This window comes from Haliotis rufescens, unplaced genomic scaffold, assembly GCF_023055435.1.
Source record: "Haliotis rufescens isolate VD_foot unplaced genomic scaffold, xgHalRufe1.0.p SCAF_3, whole genome shotgun sequence".
NCBI classification, from domain to species: domain Eukaryota; kingdom Metazoa; phylum Mollusca; class Gastropoda; order Lepetellida; family Haliotidae; genus Haliotis; species Haliotis rufescens.
In genome coordinates this window covers 40,062,606-40,085,325 of record NW_025964001.1, presented here as the reverse complement: position 1 = coordinate 40,085,325, position 22,720 = coordinate 40,062,606, and the positions used below count along the sequence as shown (strand labels likewise).

The 22,720-nt window shown below is 42.2% G+C and overlaps 3 protein-coding genes across 5 annotated transcripts in view; 2 read left to right on the top strand and 1 right to left on the bottom strand.

The window, feature by feature from the left end:
* LOC124122722 (dual specificity protein phosphatase 18-like) overlaps positions 1–14,468 on the top strand; it is a 156,014-nt gene extending 141,546 nt beyond the window's left edge. The window contains exons 1-3 of one of the 3 annotated variants that reach the window (XM_046485856.2): positions 4,026–4,353; positions 8,671–8,724; positions 11,024–14,468. In XM_046485856.2, the coding sequence (XP_046341812.2) occupies positions 11,284–11,892 (609 nt within the window). In that variant the 5' untranslated portion in view covers positions 4,026–4,353; positions 8,671–8,724; positions 11,024–11,283 and the 3' untranslated portion in view covers positions 11,893–14,468. Of the gene's footprint in view, positions 1–4,025; positions 4,354–8,670; positions 8,725–11,023 lie in introns of those variants that run through there. The other 2 variants (XM_046485848.2, XM_048402949.1) reach the window with 2 other exon arrangements.
* On the bottom strand, positions 395–4,026 carry LOC124122714. Its single transcript, XM_046485827.2, has 3 exons — positions 3,867–4,026; positions 2,432–2,673; positions 395–1,067 (listed from the first exon to the last, which is right to left on the bottom strand). The coding sequence occupies exons 1-3, from the start codon at positions 4,012–4,014 to the stop codon at positions 813–815; spliced, it is 645 nt and encodes a 214-aa protein (XP_046341783.1). The 5' UTR covers positions 4,015–4,026; the 3' UTR covers positions 395–812.
* LOC124122703 lies at positions 4,350–5,974 on the top strand. The gene has a single exon (XM_046485818.2). The coding sequence runs from the start codon at positions 4,445–4,447 to the stop codon at positions 5,405–5,407; it is 963 nt and encodes a 320-aa protein (XP_046341774.2). The 5' UTR covers positions 4,350–4,444; the 3' UTR covers positions 5,408–5,974.
* Positions 14,469–22,720: the final 8,252 nt, after the last annotated feature.

The following is a 22,720-nucleotide window of genomic DNA, read 5'->3' as shown; positions in this document are numbered from 1 at the left end:
CTTACGACAAATATAGTCACCTCTTACGGCAAGCATGGGTTGCTGAAGACCTATTCTAACCCGGTCCACAATTTAACATGCTGACATGGATATCCCCTCTAAGACTTCAAGTGAAGCACATGGAAGCCGGTGTTGGAGATGGATGGGGGCACACAGTCTGTCCATGGTAGTTCTAAACTAATTGAATAGACAGGTCACAAGCCCTGAGTCTAACATGTAGAAGAAGTGAACAGAAAGCTCCAAGTCATACCATGTGTTTACTGGAAAACGGTCTATTTGTCACTGATGAACCACAAGCTCGTAATGGGCAAAATATTTTCAGTTTAGTTTATTATAAAAGTGGTGCAGGTCACAGATGGTTGCCACTTGAAGAAACCCACAAGATTAAGTATAGACTGGTAAAAAAAAAATCTCAGTGTTTATACCCATGACCAAAGGATTCTGGGGCAGCTAAGGGACACAACTCTTTCCACAACTGGACCACAAGTGGCCCACTAGGCTGGTATGAATGAACACTGCATGAAAAGTGAATCATGTTGACAACACAAACTGTCCATGGTATTATACATGTCATCTATGTGGACTTATCCTGTAAGACTATGAGATTCTAAAATCACCAGTTTCTATTAGATAGCTGTCTAACCTCCTGCTCCAGCGAGTTTCTTCTACTGTACAGTGACAAGATGATGCAACAGCAGACACCTCACAGAAGTCATGACAATGTCATCATACATCACAGCATCAAACTCATCAGGAAACATCTCAACGTACCGGCATAAGTTCTGATGATGCTCTCATGTCTTCTTTCTAGTCTAAGTCTTGTTCTCACTATTTTCCTGTTCACTGTCTACATTGGAAGCTCCCGAAAGATCTTCTTTTCTCGGACTACTTAATATCTGCACTTCTGCAACATCAGTTGCCATGCAAACAGGCTCTGAGGCTGAATCAGTTGTCTCCCCTTTAGTCCTTGACCCAGTCTTTGATATCACCATGGCAGCAGTGGCATTTCCTGCAGCTAGTTCCTCGAGCTCCTGCTCTTCTGCAATTCTGTTTGCTAGGGCATCAGCCTGTACAAGAAGCTTACATGACAAAGAGAGCTAAATATGTTTTTTGTTGAACAAATGAGCCAACAATAAATTTGTAAAAAGATTATTATAAAACTTATAGTTCTTCCAAGTACTTAAGTAAATATATAGTAATAGTACTATAGTCATGTTCCTAAAGCATATACAGCTGATCTTCAGCCTTCAGTAATCATGCATGTTACACTTCAAGTCTTACCAAAACAAAAAGTTGAGTTTACAGTTTCTAATAAATTAAAATCTGATTCGCCAGAGTACTGGGATATAACACAAAAACAAACATATCAGTAACAGGCAACAACTCATATTTTCATAGTTTGATAGAATTCAAAATTCTTCAAATGACAGAAATAGGTATTTATCATAACTGATTATCAAATAGATGGTAGAAACAAATATATAATACATTGTAGCTTATGACTTATGATGATATTAGTGCAAGTTCTCAAAAAATCTACCATAATATTATGTTTATATAGCAGTGACTTCATAGTGGCTGTGGAATAGGTCAAAAGTCATTCATTCATCCTTTGCAGGTGGTATTTAAGAAATAAATGACACCACAAGTCATATATTTCTTATATGATATAACAAACTGTAAAAGTTCAGTTTCCACCCTTGCTGAACTAGGTGTAAATTATGGAGTCATATTTTGGCTGGTCTAACGAGTCTATGCACAGCCGTTCGAATCCCGGTTCGCCCCGATTATGTTTCTAGGTTTGTCAGCACCATACCCGTGCTCGTGGGTTTCACCGAAGTGGTAAACGTCTGAGACCTACATCACTTCGGGCTTTCCTCCCACATTAAGCTGACACGCCGCGATATAACTGGAAATACTGTTAAATGCGGCGTTAAACCCAACTCACTCACTCACTCACTCACTATGCACAGCCCAAACAAAATCGTTTCACGAAATTGACATTTTAACAGCATGGAGACTGACGTGGAGAATTCAGTTGACTGCAGGATTTGCAGAACATGTGTGCTTTCAACTGGGCATCGACCAATCTTATCAAAATCCTTCCATGTTCTTAATGAAGGTGCTCAAGTGATTTAATGCACTTTGTGAGGTGAGACCCATTTTATTACAATAAATGTCTTGATTATCTATCAAATCTTCTTGTTTGGGCACCGCCAGTTTGTTTGAAGCAAATGTAAGTGATATGAGAGATGGAATCTGATTGGTCGGTAGGAGAGGCAAAGATGGGACACAACTAGTAATAACCACAGGTGGCGCTACGATCGAGCCCAGAAATTCCAGCCTAGTTTGGCAGAGGTGAAAACTGGACTTTTTTAGTCAGTAAACTCCCTTCCCTAGGGAAGATGACATCACTAGTGATGAGACCCACCTGCAACAACTCTACAACTTCATCTCCAGTGACAGCCTGTTTCTCCGGGTAGAGGCGACGCTGGATGTATGATGCTGATGCGGCTTCTCCTCCACTTGCTAAGTGGACAGCTTGTGTCTGACATGACTCCTCCTTCAGGAAACGCTCCATTTGATCATTTCGCAATTTTGACAGGGACTGGACAATATCTCGGGCTGTTGGTTCACGAGGTGCACGGCCCTTCAGTCTGTTTAGTTTTTTCTCTGGAATAATTAAGAATGACTAAGACATAGTATGACATTGAAGAGCTGACTGACTTGGAACAATTATCAAAAGATTTTGGTTGGTTTGTTCGTTGTTTATCACCGCGCTCAGCAATATTCCAACTGTATGATGTCCGTCTGTAAATAATCTAGTCTGGACCAGACAATCAATTTTGAAGTGATATGTCATTAACTGTGCTTTGAATTGTGCCGAAGTGGTGTCTCAATCAGGCAGACAATTTCACTTCATAGCTGCTACAAACAATATCCAAAAGATTTGAGCTTATAAGAGAGGACAACTGCCTTCCTCTGGTTGCTGGAACATTGGGAGACGATTAAGAATATGTTTGTCACTATTTTCATTCAAGGATCCAAGGGCTAAGGATAGAGTTGGAAGAAAGCTACCCTAACCTTAACAAAACAAACCCTTAGGATCGAAGAGGCATGCGCGATCGGTGAAGCGATACTAAATATTATGTCTTCGGTAAATCAAAATCTATATACATCTTTGGGTAAATCAAGATTTGACAATACTATTGAGCTGCGAACAGCTTCTATAATCACATAGACTAACATCTAGTCTCTGAAATGAACATATCATACAGAAAAAACAGTTCTTCAGTTATCTTAATCAAAATATAATAAAAGGGAGCCCAGTGACTCTCCTCATTTTCAGATACTGCAGTAATCTAGACTTGCCAAACATTATAGACTTGCATAGGCTGCATTTGATATATACTTGTATCAGGGTCTGTAAGACAGACTAATAATCACACTGTACGTAGATATCTTGAAGGAATATATATCGACATGACATCTGACATCTAATTTGGTGCAGAACCAGTTACACACTGATACACAAGAGACAATAGCTTAAAGTCCACTCTTAACGGTTGTGACATCAGCACTGATGTTTCGTGATGGAGAATATATCTGTACACAGTTACATCGCAGTGGGTAAAACAAAGCTAATCAACAAACTGAGAATGAGATTGAATATATTTGGAACCGCAACAGAATATGTTCGCCTGTACTTTCATTCAAGGATCCAGGGGCTAACATAAATAACCCTAATGATCGAAGAGGAACGCAGGATCGGCGGCGTGAAAGTCACGGTATCATTAGTTCGTTCTGCAAATGGCCACGCCCCCTGATTCTCCAGAATGTATCTGAGCCAACAGAGTTGGGCATACCTAAGGATTCGATATACTTGTCAGAACTGATAAGTTGATGTATAGGGTCAACCGGGCACGGCATCACAGTCACGTTAGACGGGGGTTGGGGTGCCCACGGGTCATTCATGGCTGGAGCCGGTGGCTGTTCAATATCTTCGGCCGCCATATTGGAGGAAGTTTGAACTGCGCATGTACACAAGCTCTAAACACGGAAGTAAACAGGGGTTACTCACGTACCAAATATAAGCTGATAACGAAGTTATAATGTGCAGCGAGTGTCATAACTGCCACTTCACACGGGGACACGTACACCATAGTATACGGACAAAGACTCACAATTTCTCTACGGTTTGGGGCACTGACAATTCTTATTCTTATGAAAAACGACACTTGTTGAGCCCAGACCGTTCAGATCAGATCAGACTGTGTACAAGTTACTACAACAGACAACAGTGGGAGTTCAGATGTTAAGTTGGACTGACATTTGTGGATAAGACTATAAGAGGTGAGTGAACTGTTCAGGCCGTGTCTCCGTAATTTGTTGTGACGGAAAGTAGACTCTTATTTGAAGGGAGTTAACAAATACAGTATTTATAATGCTAAAACGTGCTAAACAATGTCTCAAACGCACTTTCCCATTTCTGCCGATCGCTGATGAACAAGACGACGACAATGAAGTTCCAGAAGCCCAGCAAATCAATGATCAGGATGTGACGAATGTTGTTCCAGACAAAGCAAGACTCATAAACAACATCACTTTTGTAGAAGTTGTCAACCATCGCCAGAAAAGTGTTAATTCCAATGTGTCAGAAGATAAAGATTTAAAAAAAGCACTGGAAAAACACGGGAATCCCCTATCTGCAATAGAAATAACCTTGTCGCAATCATCAGTAGAAAACATTCCCCTGACCATCAGCAACTTTCATAACCTGACGATACTTCGTCTTCAAGAGAATAAACTGAGGGAAATTCCATGGACACTTGTGTACCTACAACATCTCCAAGTGTGTGATTTATCATCAAATTGTTTGTCGGAAATATCTCCTATTATGGGATATATACCAACTTTAGAAGAACTATACCTCAAACACAACACACTTACATACCTACCAACAAGTCTGTTAAAACTCTCACATCTTCAAGTACTAGATGTTACTGGAAACTGTAATCTTGTATCACCACCTATGTCAGTCTGCACTGAGGGCAAGGATGCCATTTTCTCAGCTTTGAGTAAACGCCACAATCGTGTTGATATGTATTCAGAAGTTACCCCATGGTATAATGAACATTTCAACGTTCATCACTTTCAAAGCTTGGATTATGTCAAATCCGTGAGCAGCTTAATGCAGATAGCCGTTGACTGTATCCTAGAGTGTAGAGTGAATTATCTATCACAAGTACATGTGCCTCCAACCCTAAAGAACTTCCTGTTGAGAACGGAACAATCGTGCGTCAAACAGTTCCACATATCCAAATGCAGTACTTGTGGTGGCTTCTTCACCAACGAGCACAATTTCAAGAACCATCATTGCAAAAGAATTTGTATAAACTTATCCTGATTTTGAGAAATGATATGTACTCTTTCACTAATTAAGTCCATCTGTCCCCATAATTCCCAGTCAGGTGGTCTAACTTCAGTTTCTGGGGTCTCAGCTAATTGTTAATTCATACATGATATTAATCACGGGATTGTATGGTCCAGACTTGATTATTTACAGACCGATGTCATATAGCTGGAATATTGCTGAGTGCGGCATTACACGAAACCAAGCAACCACTAGGCTGATAGAATAATTTGTTTGATAGGCATTACTTAGAAGTTGGCGGATGACAAGATAGACACAATTTTATGGATAACAACTTCTTTAATACTGTAAAAAGCGACGTTTCGGGTATAGATCCTTATACCGTTATAACCCAACAATCAACAGAGATCAAGGCTATTTCATCCAATCCGCCTACTATGAACTCATCAAACAATAATCACCTGTTTATTGGCTTCATGCCCCATTGGCTTCTAGCTATGTGTTTTCTGTCCATCGTGTTGTGATAGCATCATCCTTGTTGTCACACCTACCTATGTTATCCCACTCATGTATGCCCTTGTTGTTACTGTTAATCCTCTACTGTTATGCCTCTACTGTTAATCCTCCACTTGCTATATATATTCTGCACTATGTCCCTCATTCAGTCTTGCTTGACAACGGTATAAGGATCTATACCGAAACTTCGCTTTTTACAGTATTAAAGAAGTTGTTGTCCATAAAATTGTGTCTATCCTGATAGAATAATGTTTATATCCTAAACTGTGATATTTACCCGACTGTTTTACTGTCCTTTGTTAACAGGTATTTTGTTATGGTTAACTTGTTCTTATCGGTATGTGGCTGCAATATTGCTGATGCAAATATTATTGCAGTGGTTTTAGCACCATGTATTTTTCTGTTTTCTCCTGATTCCAAATATTTTGTGACTTACATCATGTGCTTGAATAACATATAAGCCTACTCCATTCATGCTTGATAAGTTTAAGAGTAACATTTATATAAAAAAGCAAACCTGATTATACTCTGTTGACAAATATTGGTATTTCCTGTCAGGGCCTTTAAATCCTTTTGGTTCATATAAATTCAGGGACATGTGGTATGAGATAATGTGACTTAATATTTAAACCTTGTTTTTTTCTGTATTTGAGATGAGAGTCGTATTTGGTTCTTGTATCAGCAGTCAGAAATACCATGCTTGACTGGGGTATCTTGGCCTTTTGTTGGAGATCAGATATATTTTATTAATGTTAAGGAGCTCAAGCATTGTTTTCCCATACATGTGTCCATATAAGGAAGTATATTCTTTGTACACTTGGACGCAAAAAAGGGCACATTATTTCTGTTACTACAATGCGAGCCATATATAACATTTGATTCAGTATTACAGGGGATTGATTATTTTTTCAGAACTCCACCCCCCCCCCCCCCCCCCCCCCCCCTGAAAATAATTATTATGATTATTATTGGGTACCCATTTTGTACAAGTCAACCGCCTGCGTGGTCTAGTGGTCTAGCGTCCGCCCGGAGAGCGGAAGGTCCTGGGTTCGATCCCCGGCCGCGTCATACCAAAAGACGTTAAAAGATGGTACTTGTTGTTACCCTGTCTGGCGCTCGGCATTAAGGGGCTAAAACAAGGACTGGTCGGCTCAGAGTCAGTATACTGTGTCTGAGTGGGGTATTCATGTTAAACTGCGGCATGGTATCTCAGTGAGCTAGCACTATTTATAAATTGGCATCAGTCCGGACTAGTACAAGCAGCCACACACACACGTCACTATATAAGTGCAATAATCTTGGACGCGATGTTAAACCCCATTTCACCTCACCTCACCTTGTACAAGTCATTAACATGTTGGGCCAGGTTTTTCTCTAATATTTCCTTTCAAAGCATATGCATAAATACCCTCTTTGTCATGAATGTCATACTTTATGATTTGGTTTTGCAAAACAAAAGTTGTTAGTAATAAATACGGGTCTCATAAGGAATTATATTTGACATTAAGGTCACAAAATAAATTGAAATGAATACGCACAAAACAAAGTGCAAACAAATGTTCCAGATGGTTGTGTCTATATGTCTGCTTGTTTATCAACTGTATTCATTTCATTATGTTATAATTTATATATCAACAAGTTGTTAATAATAGATGATAATTGACAAGACTGTTATACATTAGGTCAGAATACCTTAATCAAGTTACAACTCAGGTGCTGTAATTTATAGCAAATTTTACAAATATGTGACAAATCTTGAAAAGAAATAGTACATTCTTGGTAATTAACTCAATATTCTTGTTTTTTTGTTGTTTTTTTTGTTTAACGCTGCACTCAGCAATATTCCAGCTATATGACAGCGGTCTGCAAATAATCGAGTCTGGACCAGACAATCCAGTGAGTGTATGCTTTGTTTGTTTAACGCTGCACTCAGCAATATTCCAGCTATATGACGGCGGTCTACAAACAATCGAGTCTGGACCAGACAATCCAGTGATTGTATGCTCTGTTTGTTTAACGCTGCACTCAGCAATATTCCAGCTATATGACGGCGGTCTGCAAATAATCGAGTCTGGACCAGACAATCCAGTGATTGTATGCTTTGTTTGTTTGTTTGTTTAACGCTGCACTCAGCAATATTCCAGCTATATGACGGAGGTCTGCAAATAATCGAGTCTGGACCAGACAATTCAGTGATTGCTTTGTTTGTTTGTTCTTTAACGCTGCACTCAGCAATATTCCAGCTATATGACGGCGGTCTGTAAATAATCGAGCCTGGACCAGAAATCCAGTGACTGATGTCATGAGCATCGATCCATGCAATTTGGATGTGATGACATGCATCAACCAAGTCAACGGGCCTGACCACCCTATCCTGTTACGACAAGCACAGTTGCCTTTTACAGCAAGCATGGTTTGCAGAAGACCTATTCTACCCCGATCTTCACGGGTCGATTGTATGCTACTTGATTAACAAGATATATTTTGTTTTAGATTTTTATACATTCATGTTAACCATTTGAATGCATTAGTAATATATGACATTAGAACATTCGAAAATGATGGGTATTATTGTTTTACACAAAAACAACTCATGCTCCAAATTATACATGGTATGGTCAAAGGGAGGTAACCCAACACCACTTAATGTCCTAGTCGCCACCATCAGCGTGAAAGTTGGAGGAAGGCTTTGTTGTCGAAGCAATGGAATGATAATTCCAATGTGCCGACGACAGGTATCGGATCACCAGAATGAAAATCTTTAATCGCATCTGTTTTAGTTGACGTGTTCACATTTGCCTTGCTAGACACTGCAACAGGAAACGACCCCGCCGGTATGTATGGAGTTGGACACCATTGCGGTTAGGCCGAATTGAAACTGGGGTCGATAACATTATCCCATTCTGACAAGAAAAAACCCATCAACTTCTTTTACTTTTACGTTTGTCGTTGATGTACTTAAAAACTGACTTAAAACTTATTTATTCTGTAAAAGATATCCACAACCTGAGTTACTTCCCTTTGTGTTGTTTCGTATTAAAGGTTTGGGTTTTTCAACGAAACAAGTTTGAAATAATATATTTTAAATCAAAGTTTAAATTAGCTTGGATAAAAGACTATTTGAGGCCAGACGAGACTCGCGTTGTGTAGTAGCAGGCTGTACACACGCTGAGGAACAGCAATTATTGTATGAAGCACACGTAAAATATGTTAACCTCGGCTCTCTGCTTTAGATTTGTTTGTCGGTAGATCTCACGGATTTGTCAAAGCGGTTGTCGGGCAGAAAATGCTAACGTTATCATAGCTAAAGCGCTCTGATATGAACGGCCAAAGAGTTCGATAGGGGACTCATATTTCTGTTGTGACAAAAAAGCAAGTGTCTTTGAAAACAAAAACAAAACATATGTCATTGTCTTTGTTAGAAGTAGGCTATCTGGAGAAGAGACATGTTTTCTAACAATGAAAAAACAATTTGAATGTTTCTAGCTATATTTGTGTTGTATTCATTGGTTAAATATTTCAGTTAGAGCATGAGGACGTTTTGGTCATAAAACCCCGGAAAAGATCATTAAAATGTTCAGGATGTTCCACTTCAATGTAGTTCACTTGAGTCTACCTTCTGAATCTCAAACACTGCATGACACCATCATTAATTTTATTTGAACAACCCAAATCATCTCAAAGTAGACACAGTTTATGGATAAAACCTTCTTTATTTTACAGTAATGGCGACGTTTCGGTATAGAGCCTTACACCTACGCACTGCCCAGACCCAGGCCGACAACAAACTGCACACTAAGATACACACACCACAGATTAGACCCACGTCCAGTCCAAACCATACCGAAACGTCGCCATTACAGTAAAATACAGAAGTTGTTATCCATAAATTGTGTCTACTTTGTCATCCGTCACCTTCTGGGACATGCCTATGAACAAACTAAATCATCATGTTAGTAATTTGGTAGGTGATGGTGTTACATTACGTGGGTATATGTTTAGATACTAGACGTATGTAAAATCAAAACATATTCCTGGAGGATTCTTTGACCGAAGTACTTTGAAGTCAGACCGCATTCTGAATGCTTTGTCGTATTTTCGCACAAAACTTTCATCGATAGGCGGCCGAACCTTCTTGCAGGTTACGGATAGGGGCGAGTGGTGACGAATGACGCCTGACACTATTTCAAGATATGAAATTGCGGTTGGTATGTTGCAAATGTGAAGCCAACAGTTCGGCAATTCGAGCGGGGAACATAAGAAATATACTTCATATGTTAGAGAGGTACATTGAAAATAATAGAATGGTTCTCGGCTGAACCTATGCTGTCGTAAGAGGCGACCAAATGGATTGGGTGGGCAGGCTCGGTGACTTGGCTGATTGAGTGTCATTGTACCCAGACGACGTTGACCGTTGTTCACAATATCAATCACTGGATTGTCTTGCCCAGTTTCGATATTTACAATTGCGATCATTTAGGTGGAATATTGGTGAGTGCGGCGTTTAAAAAAACAACAAGTGATGAGCAAACGCTTTGTCCGCTAGTCTACCCACCGCTCCTTGCTAACAACGCCACAGAATCGTTCCTGGTGATTTGAGTTGTTGAAAATTATGAAGTTGGTCTACGCACCACTTGGAAATTTTCGAGCTCTATCTCGACGGCCGTAAATGATCGAGTCTTGGTCAACCCAGTGGTTGAATACATCAGCAACCGCCAACACCGTCGGGGCAGGATGACGCAAGAATGTGTGTGTTGTTTAACGCGCACTCAGCAGTATTCCAGATATATGACGGCGGTCTGGAAATAATCTAGTCTAGACCAGGCAATCTAATGATTGATATCATGAGCATCGATCCACGCAATTGGGATACGATGACATGCATCAACCCGGTCAGTGAGCCTGACCACCCGATCCTTAAGTCGTCTTTTACGCCAAGCATGGGTTGCTGAAGACCAATTCTAACCGGTAATTGCAGGGGGTTCTGTGGACTTTCTGTATTGATAATACTATGTGAATTTTTATGAAACTGTTTAATCGTAGAAATATTTTTGTATGCATTCGTTACGTTCAGTTACGTATTCCTTCCTTAGGAATAAGTACCCTACATTGACCTATATCTGTCTATTGTAGGACTGACGTTCCATCACTGTCAACGCAAGCAACGAAAGACGGCAGTTTTGATGACCAAAGTCATAAACAGACATCAAGGATGAGCCTACGTGGGGTATCCTCAAACAGTGCCAGCAATTCAGATAGTGTATCCACTTATTTTCACTGAACACAGCCAACCTCACCATAAGATCACCTAATCAGCATTTGAAAATTTATTGAAAATATTGACGCTGGCGTCCCTCGCAGACCATATTAAGACTGTCTTCAGGCCCACCACAATGCGTTACTTCTCTAACCAGGTAGCGGAGATAACCGAACACGTGTATCTTAGCAGCGTGGGCGGGGTGACCCAGGAAAGGTCCCTGGAGGAGCATGGCATCACCCACATCCTGAACGTCGCCACGGAGCTCCAGGACCTGAAGTACCCACAGGATGACCTGATGATCAAACGTGTGTCCCTGAGAGACTCTGTCACCGAGAACATCCTGCCCCACCTGGAGTCTCTGGTCGACCACGTGGATGAGGTGGCGAGGCAAGGAGGTAGGGTTGCGGTTCATTGTATTGCTGGCGTCAGTCGCTCTGCCACCGTGTGCATCGCCTACCTCGTGAAGCACCACCACATGACCCTGAAGCAGGCTTATCGGAAGGTCTATAAGGCAAGGGAGGTAATTTACCCCAATAGGAGTTTCTGGGCGAGTCTGGTGGCTTTCGAGGAGCTGTATCACGACCACAGCACGGTGGAGATGCTGCCTTACATCTGTGGGATGGAGCCCTCGGTGTACCAGAGGGATACGGAGATGAGGATCCGGCATGGTTGGATGGGAGAACTAGGGACCATGTGGCTGTTTCACCTGGTTCTGATGTTGGTGCAGGTGTATTTTGCTTGATGGTGTCACACCCCACGCCAAAGACTGGAGATCCGTATAAGGAAACATGTCACTCGGGTGCAGGAATTCTGCAGCAAAAACTCAGAACTCACGTGTGACGTCCTTTTGGTAAGCAAAAGTTTCGGGGCGCGCTCAGACTCGACCTAACTATTATTGAGGGACAAGATTTATAGAATAAGACGGGACCACTGGCTGATGGCTTGTATCACGTGACTTCATCTGGCAACCGTGATGTGAAACACGAAGCCCCACGACTGGTATTGGTGGAAAGCTCCCTTGCTCCGTGCAACAATGATCTGAATCCTCAATGCTCGTGGTGCCGGTTGATAACTCAGGAATGTCCTCACTGACTGGCTTCATAACGCGAGAAGAGTTTACTACACGCATTGGTTAAAGACACGTTGTATTGGTTAATAACTCAGGAATGTTCTTACTGACCGGCTTCATGACGCGAGAAGAGTTTACACGCATTTGTGTAAGACTTGATTGTATGTGCTCTCTGGTTGAAGACTTGGTTGTATGTGCTCTCTGGTTGAAGACTTGGTTGTATGTGCTCTCTGGTTGAAGACTTGATTGTATGTGCTCTCTGGTTGAAGACTTGATTGTATGTGCTCTCTGGTTGAAGACTTGATTGTATGTGCTCTCTGGTTGAAGACTTGATTGTATGTGCTCTCTGGTTGAAGACTTGATTGTATGTGCTCTCTGGTTGAAGACTTGATTGTATGTGCTCTCTGGTTGAAGACTTGGTTGTATGTGCTCTCTGGTTGAAGACTTGGTTGTATGTGCTCTCTGGTTGAAGACTTGATTGTATGTGCTCTCTGGTTGAAGACTTGGTTGTATGTGCTTTCTGGTTGAAGACTTGATTGTATGTGCTCTCTGGTTGAAGACTTGATTGTATGTGCTCTCTGGTTGAAGACTTGGTTGTATGTGCTCTCTGGTTGAAGACTTGGTTGTATGTGCTCTCTGGTTGAAGACTTGATTGTATGTGCTCTGTGGTTGAAGACTTGATTGTATGTGCTCTCTGGTTGAAGACTTGGTTGAATGTGCTCTCTGGTTGAAGACTTGGTTGTATGTGCTCTCTGGTTGAAGACTTGATTGTATGTGCTCTCTGGTTGAAGACTTGATTGTATGTGCTCTCTGGTTGAAGACTTGGTTGTATGTGCTCTCTGGTTGAAGACTTGATTGTATGTGCTCTCTGGTTGAAGACTTGATTGTATGTGCTCTCTGGTTGAAGACTTGGTTGTATGTGCTCTCTGGTTGAAGACTTGGTTGTATGTGCTCTCTGGTTGAAGACTTGATTGTATGTGCTCTCTGGTTGAAGACCTGATTGTATGTGCTCTCTGGTTGAAGACTTGATTGTATGTGCTCTCTGACTGAAGACTTGGTTGTATGTGCTCTCTGACTGAAGACTTGGTTGTATGTGCTCTTTGGTTGAAGACTTGATTGTATATGCTCTCTGACTGAAGACTTGGTTGTATGTGCTCTCTGGTTGAAGACTTGGTTGTATGTGCTCTCTGGTTGAAGACTTGATTGTATGTGCTCTCTGGTTGAAGACTTGATTGTATGTGCTCTCTGACTGAAGACTTGATTGTATGTGCTCTCTGACTGAAGACTTGATTGTATGTGCTCTCTGACTGAAGACTTGGTTCTATGTGCTCTCTGACTGAAGACTTGATTGTATGTGCTCTCTGACTGAAGACTTGATTGTATGTGCTCTCTGACTGAAGACTTGATTGTATGTGCTCTCTGGTTGAAGACTTGATTGTATGTGCTCTCTGACTGAAGACTTGATTGTATGTGCTCTCTGACTGAAGACTTGATTGTATGTGCTCTCTGACTGAAGACTTGATTGTATGTGCTCTCTGACTGAAGACTTGGTTCTATGTGCTCTCTGACTGAAGACTTGATTGTATGTGCTCTCTGGCTGAAGATCGTATCGGTGTACCAGTGTTAAAGCGGTGTTGTCTACCGCACTACGTTATATTTACTGCGCGTTATGTTATATTTCTATTTCAGATCTGGAAGTACAGTAAAACACCATGGTGTCGAACTTTGACGTGTCTCGAAGTAAAAGATTTGTGCTTCGTATTCGAACTTCGGATAACACAAAGTATTACGTTGGACCCTTCAATTTCGACATAGTGGTATTTGACTGTATTTGAGTTTACCTCCTAATGGAACTACATATTATGGTTTACGCGTTCCTGTGGTTTTGTCCGTGTAATGTAAATAGTTATACATATATTTGGGTGCGTATATAGATATACATACAAATGCATATAGTTCCTGACTCGACCGGGACTCGGCTTGTGAGGCAAGTTAGTCACTGGTCGGTGGCTGGCTGCTTGTGTCATGTGATCGTTTGGACGGGTACCGATTATTTATGTTGTTTGTCCATTTTCATCTCGGGTATGGAATCTCCAAGTATTTATATTAACCTTTGACCTCACTGAACTGCATGATAACTGATATGTTTATGTGTGTCCATCATCAGAATGTGATTTTTTTTTTGTTTATTAACAATGGTTTACTCAATATATTGTCTAGTCTAATCAATAAAGAACCATTTCATTATTCTTATTTCTTCGGAAAGTGTATGCAACAGGTACGCACTCGTTTCATAAATCATACACTAGTGACATTCAGCTACACAGCGCAACATCCAGCTACAACGCATACAATCCATCTACAACACATGACATGCAGCTATAACACGTAAAGTTCAGTACAACACTAACATTCAACTACAAAGCGTAAGATTTAACGACAATGCGTAACATGCAGTTAAAACACGTAACATTCAGCTACAACGTGTAACATCCAACTACAACACGTAACGAACAGCTACAACACGTAACGTGCAGCTACAGCACCTAACATCAAGCGACAACGTGTAACATTAAGCTACAACGAGTAACATGCAGCTACAATACGTAACGTGCAGCTACAACACATAACAAGAAGCTACAACGCGTAACATCCAGCTACAACGTGTAACAAGCTGCTACAACACGAAACGTGCAGATACAATGCGTAACATCTTGCTACAACACGTAACATGCAGCTACAACGTGTAGCATGCAGCTAAATCATGTAACAAGCAGCTACATCGCGTAACATCCAGCTACAACACGTCATATGTAACTACAACATTAACGTGCACCTACAACATGTAACATGAAGCTACAACACGTAACTTGCAGCTACAACATGTAACAAGCAGCGACAACGTGTAACACGCTACAAGACGTAACAAGCAGCTACAACACGTTACAAGCAGCGACAACGTGTAACACGCTACACACAGTAATATGCAGCTACAACAAGTAACAAGCAGCGACAACGTGTAACACGCTACACACAGTAATATGCAGCTACAACATGTAACAAGCAGCGACAACGTGTAACACGCTACACACAGTAATATGCAGCTACAACAAGAAACAAGCAGCAACAACGTGTAACACGCTACACACAGTAATATGCAGCTACAACATGTAACAAGCAGCGACAACGTGTAACACGCTACACACAGAAATATGCAGCTACAACAAGTAACAAGCAGCTACAACGCGTAACATCCAGCTACAACGTGTAACAAGCTGCTACAACACGTAACGTGCAGATACAATGCGTAACATCTTGCTACAACACGTAACGTGCAGCTACAACGTGTAGCATGCAGCTAAATCATGTAACAAGCAGCTACAACGCGTAACATCCAGCTACAACACGTCATATGTAGCTACAACATTAACGTGCACCTACAACATGTAACATGAAGCTACAACACGTAACATGCAGCTGCAACACGTAACGTGCAGCTACAGCACCTAACATCAAGCTACAACGTGTAACATGCAGCTACTATACGTAACATGCTGCTACAACAGGTAACGTGCAGATACAATGCGTAACATCTTGCTACAACACGTAACGTGCAGCTACAACGTGTAGCATGCAGCTAAACATGTAACAAGCAGCTACAACGCGTAACATCTAGCTACAACACGTCACATGTAGCTACGACACGTAACATGCAGCTACAACATGTAACATGAAGCTACAACACGTAACATGAAGCTACAACATGTAACATGAAGCTACAACACGTAACATCAAGCTACCACACGTAACGTGCAGCTACAGCACCTAACATCAAGCTACAACGTGTAACATGCAGCTACAATACGTAACATGCTGCTACAACAGGTAACGTGCAGATACAATGCGTAACATCCAGCTACAACACGTAACGTGCAGCTACAACGTGTAGCATGCAGCTAAACATGTAACAAGCAGCTACAACACGTCACATGCAGCTACACCACGTAACATGCAGCTACACCACGTAACAAGGAGATACAACATGTAACAAGCAGCTACAATATGTAACAAGCAGATACAACACGTAACATGCAGCTACAATATGTAACAAGCAGATACAACACGTAACAAGCAGCTACAATATGTAACAAGCAGATACAACACGTAACATCCAGCTACAACACGCAACAAGCAGCTACAACACGTAACATCCAGATACAACACGTTACAAGCAGCTACAACACGTTACAAGCAGCGACAACGTGTAACACGCTACAAGACGTAACAAGCAGCTACAACACGTTACAAGCAGCGACAACGTGTAACACGCTACAAGACGTAACAAGCAGCTACAACACGTTACAAGCAGCGACAACGTGTAACACGCTACACACAGTAAAATGCAGTTACAACAAGTAACAAGCAGCGACAACGTGTAACACGCTACACACAGTAATTTGCAGCTACAACAAGTAACAAGCAGCGACAACGTGTAACACGCTACACATAGTAATATGCAGCTACAACAAGTAACAAGCAGCGACAACGTGTAACACGCTACACACAGTAATTTGCAGCTACAACATGTAACAAGCAGCGACAACGTGCAACACGCTACACGCAGTAATATGCAGCTACAACAAGTAACAACACGTAACAACAAGTAACATATAGCTACAACACGTAAAATTTAAAGTATTGAATTTCTTTTTTCCAGCTTGCTTGCTGAAAAGCTCAACGTGACAATTTTCTCCATTTGGGGCAACAATAAATATTTTGCATGAATATAAAATAATCCGTCACCTAACGCCTGTGATAAAAACGAGTTTCTGACAAACAATGAGAGCTACACTACCGACAGGTCCTGCTTTAAGTAAACTGCCAGAGAATTAGGATAACAATGGCTCAGGGATACGAGAGTCCCCCGTGACAACAGCTCCCGTGTGTCGACAGTCGTCTCGTGTGAAGTCCATAAACTACAAGTGCTTACACCAGCACCACGGCGAGTGTTGATAGCAACTCCAACATCGATACCTCAGCGGCTCACGGCACCGGTAGCGGCACATCGCGTGTGGAGGCTCCTTTCAGCGACATGACGGTGATGATATCACAACCGGGGGCGCTCAACTGTTAACTCAAGTTCTTACAATGTGTTAAGTTTAATAAACCATGCAAGTTTACCGCCATTGCCGCACGTGTAGCCTCACTCGAACAAAGCCATGCTTAAGCACCCTTAAAACTGATATCGTCAACCACTCATAAACTTACTGTGTAGCCAGGAACCGTGTGAATTTTGATATAAGTTATCAGTAAACGATACTTTCCTACAACTTGTCTGTTTCAAATTTTCCTGTTGAAACAGAAACACAAAGCCATACCCCTTCACAAGCCTTTGTGGGTACCTGGTATGTGCAATACTTCATTTAAAGAATAACAAGCTGATGATTTACATCTGTTAGAAATATTCCGACCTAATCTGTCTATGATCCACCCTAACTGGTGTATGATCCACCCTAACCAGTGTATGATCCACGCTAACCAGTGTATGATCCACCCTAACCAGTGTATGGTCCACGGTAACAGTGTATGATCCACCCTAACCAATATATGATTCACCCTAACCAGTGTATGATCCACCCTTACTAGTGTATGATCCACCCTAACCAGTGTATGATCCACGCTAACCAGTGTATGATCCACCCTAACCAGTGTATGATCCACGCTAACCAGTGTATGATCCACCCTAACCAGCGTATGATCCACCCTAACCAGCGTATGATCCACGCAAACCAGTGTATGATCCGCCCTAACCAGTGTATGATCCACCCTAACCAGTGTATGATCCACCCTAACCAGTGTATGATCCACCCTAACCAGTGTATGATTCACGCAACCAGTGTATGATCCGCCCTAACCAGTGTATGATCCGCCCTAACCAGAGTATGATCCACCCTAACCAGTGTATGATCCACCCTAACCAGTGTATGATCCGCCCTAACCAGAGTATGATCCGCCCTAACCAGTGTATGATCCACCCTAACCAGTGTATGATCCGCCCTAACCAGTGTATGATCCGCCCTAACCAGTGTATGATCCGCCCTAACCAGTGTATGATCCGCCCTAACCAGAGTATGATCCGCCCTAACCAGTGTATGATCCGCCCTAACCAGTGTATGATCCACGCTAACCTGTGTATGGTCCACGCTAACCTGTGTATGATCCACGCTAACCAGTGTATGATCCACGCTAACCTGTGTATGATCCGCCCTAACCAGTGTATGATCCACGCTAACCTGTGTATGATCCACCCTAACCAGTGTATGATCCACCCTAACTAGTGTATGATCCACGTTAACAAGAGTATGATCCACCCTAACCAGTGTATGGTCCACGGTAACAGTGTATGATCCGCCCTAACCAGTGTATGATCCACCCTAACCAGAGTATGATCCACCCTTACGAGTGTATGATCCACCCTAACCAGTGTATGATCCACCCTAACCAGTGTATGATCCACCATAACCAGTGTATGATCCACCCTAACCAGTCAAAGTATTATCCGCCCTAACCAGCGTATGATCCACCCTAACCAGCGTATGATCCAAGCTAACCAGCGTATGATCCACCCTAACCAGCGTATGATCCACCCTAACTATTGTATGATCCACGCTAATCTGTGTATTATCCGCCCTAACTAGTGTATAACCCACCCAAACCAGTGTATGATCTACCCCAACCAGTGTATAACCCACCCAAATTAGTGTATGATCTTCCCTAACCAGTGTATAACCCACCCAAACCAGTCCATTTATGGCTGAAATAATTCCGAACTCTCTGAACCCATCCAGTGTAAGGCTGAGTCCAAGTAGCTGGTGTGTTGAAACTGTTTATCAGAGGACGCCGAACATCAATATCTTGAATCGAGAGCCAGCACCCCCAGCGTCCTGAACGTCCGACCCACCAACCTGAGTTCCGGCTACATGTGTCGAGAATATCGACCCAACAGGTTACTTGAGGGATCGACACTTTCGGCGTGACCTTGTCCACAGCAAATACATTGTCTCACCCAAGTGGCGCAGACTAACTGTCAGCCCCTAAACAAACCTGAGCCCGTTCATTGTAACATGTACATCGTTTGTGGCGTTCTTAGCAAGTCATTTGCTCCCAGTAACCAAGAACAAAGTTAAGTTTACCGTTAAAAAAAAGGAGAAGCAAGAACAGACACGGTGAGCAATATGTAGCATTGTTTCCAAGTGTGAGGAGCTTCCCTAGGGACTGATTAATTCCCTTGCACCCGACTCGACGCGTCGCTTGTGAGCGTGACCTTGCAGCGTTGTTAGGTGAGAGTTGACAGTGGGATACATACAAGCTGGCCCGTGTTTACTCAACAACCAGCTTGATCTATATACCCCGGTCCGTGAGCCAGGTCACTGTGACCTCAGACTATTTGTATACCCAGAGTTCGGGGTGGAGCTACACTTGTCCTAGGATTTCCATGTGGCGTTTAGGCTCATTATTAACTCACAATAGCTGGCCTTACATCAGTCGATGCATAGCGAGACTGAAGCACAAGTTTCATCGACTTTGGCCAAGGCTTTGTAATATTTGCATATATTTATCACAGTGACTAACTCCACATAGCAGAGCCACACTGAGACATGCTTGCTGATTCGGGTCTCCATCAGTTATGGGCGCGACTTAGGATGGTGGTTACGTCATTAATGGCTTCCATTGACAGCGGCGGGTCAACCGAGGACAGGGCGGATTTATGACTAAGCTATAACAGTCCTGGCCTAGACAGGGTGGACAGACCGGTCGATAAGGCCGTATAGTAATATTGACGGCTGTCACGGGCCTTGCACGCTAAGCCGCGGATGTTGCAACTGTGACCCACTTAATTACCGATTGCCCGGGGGAGTTATAAAATACTGACCACCCCACGTTGGTAATGGGTTTGTTGCGTGACCCCGGTCCCACACTGGATTGTTTGACCATCGTTCAGTTCCAACGGCTCCGTTTCTATGCGGGATGGTGTTACACTGAATCGCTCGTGTCAAGACAATTATGTTGTGACATGAAGTTATGTTTCCCCTGAGCCCATGTGTCATGTTTGTTGTCTCGGACGGCGGGTCAGGTCGAACTCTTGACCTAGGACTACTGGTGATGTACTTGTGCATGTACTTGTGATGAAAGAACGCCTCTCACGTCGTACACATCTTCTCAGCTAATCCTACCGGGTACCCATGTACTACTAGATGTATAGTTTTTCGAACAAAGTCACAATAAGGAAGAGATTTTATGGATGTCAACTTCTTTATTATGAGGAACACAACGTTTAGGAGTACATGCTTACTCCTTCATCAGGTAAATGAATGCCATGAGACAGAGAGCGTATATATGTACATGTAAGATCAACAAAATTAATAAGAACAACAAAAGCTGGAAATTAACTAGAGAAGCCAACATATATTTGGCGCTGATAGGTGATTAGCAATATACAAGGGTATATATATATATAAATAGAGAGAGAGAGAGAGAGAGAGAGAGAGAGAGAGAGAGAGAGAGAGAATCTCACCCGAGTGTCTTTTGATATCAAATATATCAACACAAGTTGATAAAAGTGGGAAAACTCTTTTATCAACGAGTGTTGATATATTTGATATCAAAAGACACAAGAGTGAGATTTTATTTATCATCCAACATCATTCCTCCAACTTTTTCAGTTTGTTGACTACAATACTCACCTTTTATTTGACTTTTTAACATTACAATTTATCTTTATCGACAGTGTAGCCATGGAACGTATAGCCATGACGGATTCGACACTACGTAGCTTTTGAACGATTCAGCATCTTGCACTCACATTTAAAAAAATATCACAGGTGGATTGTGTAGTTGAATTTAACACAGACTTATAACAGCGAGGAGACACAAAGACCCTGGAATAAACACGCATGAGGTTCAAACCTAAGTTTATGCGCGATAGGCAACCCCACATACCTGACCGCTACTGCCAATCCATTTGTGTGATTGAATGTCTGGTGTATGTTATTGAGTGTGAGTGAGTGAGTTGGGTTTAACGCCGCTTTTAACAGTATTCCAGTTATATCACGGCGTGTCAGCTTAATGTGGGAGGAGAGCCCAAAGTGATGTAGGTCGCAGACGTTTACCACTTCGATGAAAACCCACGAGGACAGGTATGGTGCTGACCAACCTAGAAACATAATCGGGGCGAACCGATTCGAACCAACAATCATAGATTTCTGGCGTGCCCAAGGGACGCAACTCTGCACAGCGAGTCGCGGCGCCTTAGACGACTGGGCCACCAGTCATTCGTCACCACTCGCCCCTTTCCGTAACCTGCAAGAAGTCTCGCCCCCCTATCGGTGAATGTTATGTGCGAAAATACGACAAACCAATCAGAATGCGCGTATGATTTCAAGTTCTTCGTCAAAGAATCCCTCAGAAATAATTTTTGATTTTACATATCTTGCATCTAGAAATATACCCAAGACACAGTTAAATGTGTTCAGTCATACTGTATAATCCCGCACGTCCCAATGTGTTTTAAATTGCATCTGAAATATATATAATACATTGGGAAATAATATGTGAACCATTACGCAACGAGTTTACAATTGTTTTAGGCATGCCCGTTTGCGCTAAGGCGGAACCCGGTCACAAAAATGGCCACGAGAGGGGCACGAGTCGCTATTCGGCTTGTCCCGGAATAACACGAGTTGGACACGACTGGGCCACCAGTGCCTCTACTGAGTGTGAGCCTTTAAAAAATAATAATTCATTATCTTATCTTATCTTTGACTGCACTTCGCCCCTGAGAGCCAAAAGCAGACATAAGCCTCAAACACACACTCACCTCATGATGGACAGTAGGTACCCAGTATTGTACTTATTATTGCCTTAGGAGCTGATGAAAACGGGGAGTGGGTGGAAACAATAGGTGCCATGGCAGATTGTCGCTATCGTGTTAGACTAACATCTAGTCACTGAAATGAACATAGCGTACAGAAAAAAACAGTTGTTCAGTTATCTTGATAAAAATATAATAGAAGGGAACCCAGTGACTCTCTTCATTTTCAGTTATTGCAGTAATCTAGACTTGCCAAACACTATAGACTTGCATGGGCTGTATTTGATATATATGTGTATCAGGGTCTGTAAGACAGACTACTATCGTGTCTGAAGGGCATAGGTGTTCATGTTATTAGCCACATGTTTGTCTGGTCAAGATTCGATTTCTACAGCACGAATATTTGTGGATGAGGTTGTGACCAGCAATGGACAATCTGTGCAATTATGTCCCTCCTCATTACTGACTGTTATATGTCAGGGAGCGGTGTTTTTGCCTAGTGGTTAAAGCGTCCGCTCGTCACGCCAAAGAACCGGGTTCGATTCCCGACATGGGTACAATGTGTGAAGCCCATTTCTGGTGTCCCCCACCATGATATTGCTGGAATATTGCTAAAAGCGGCGTAAAATC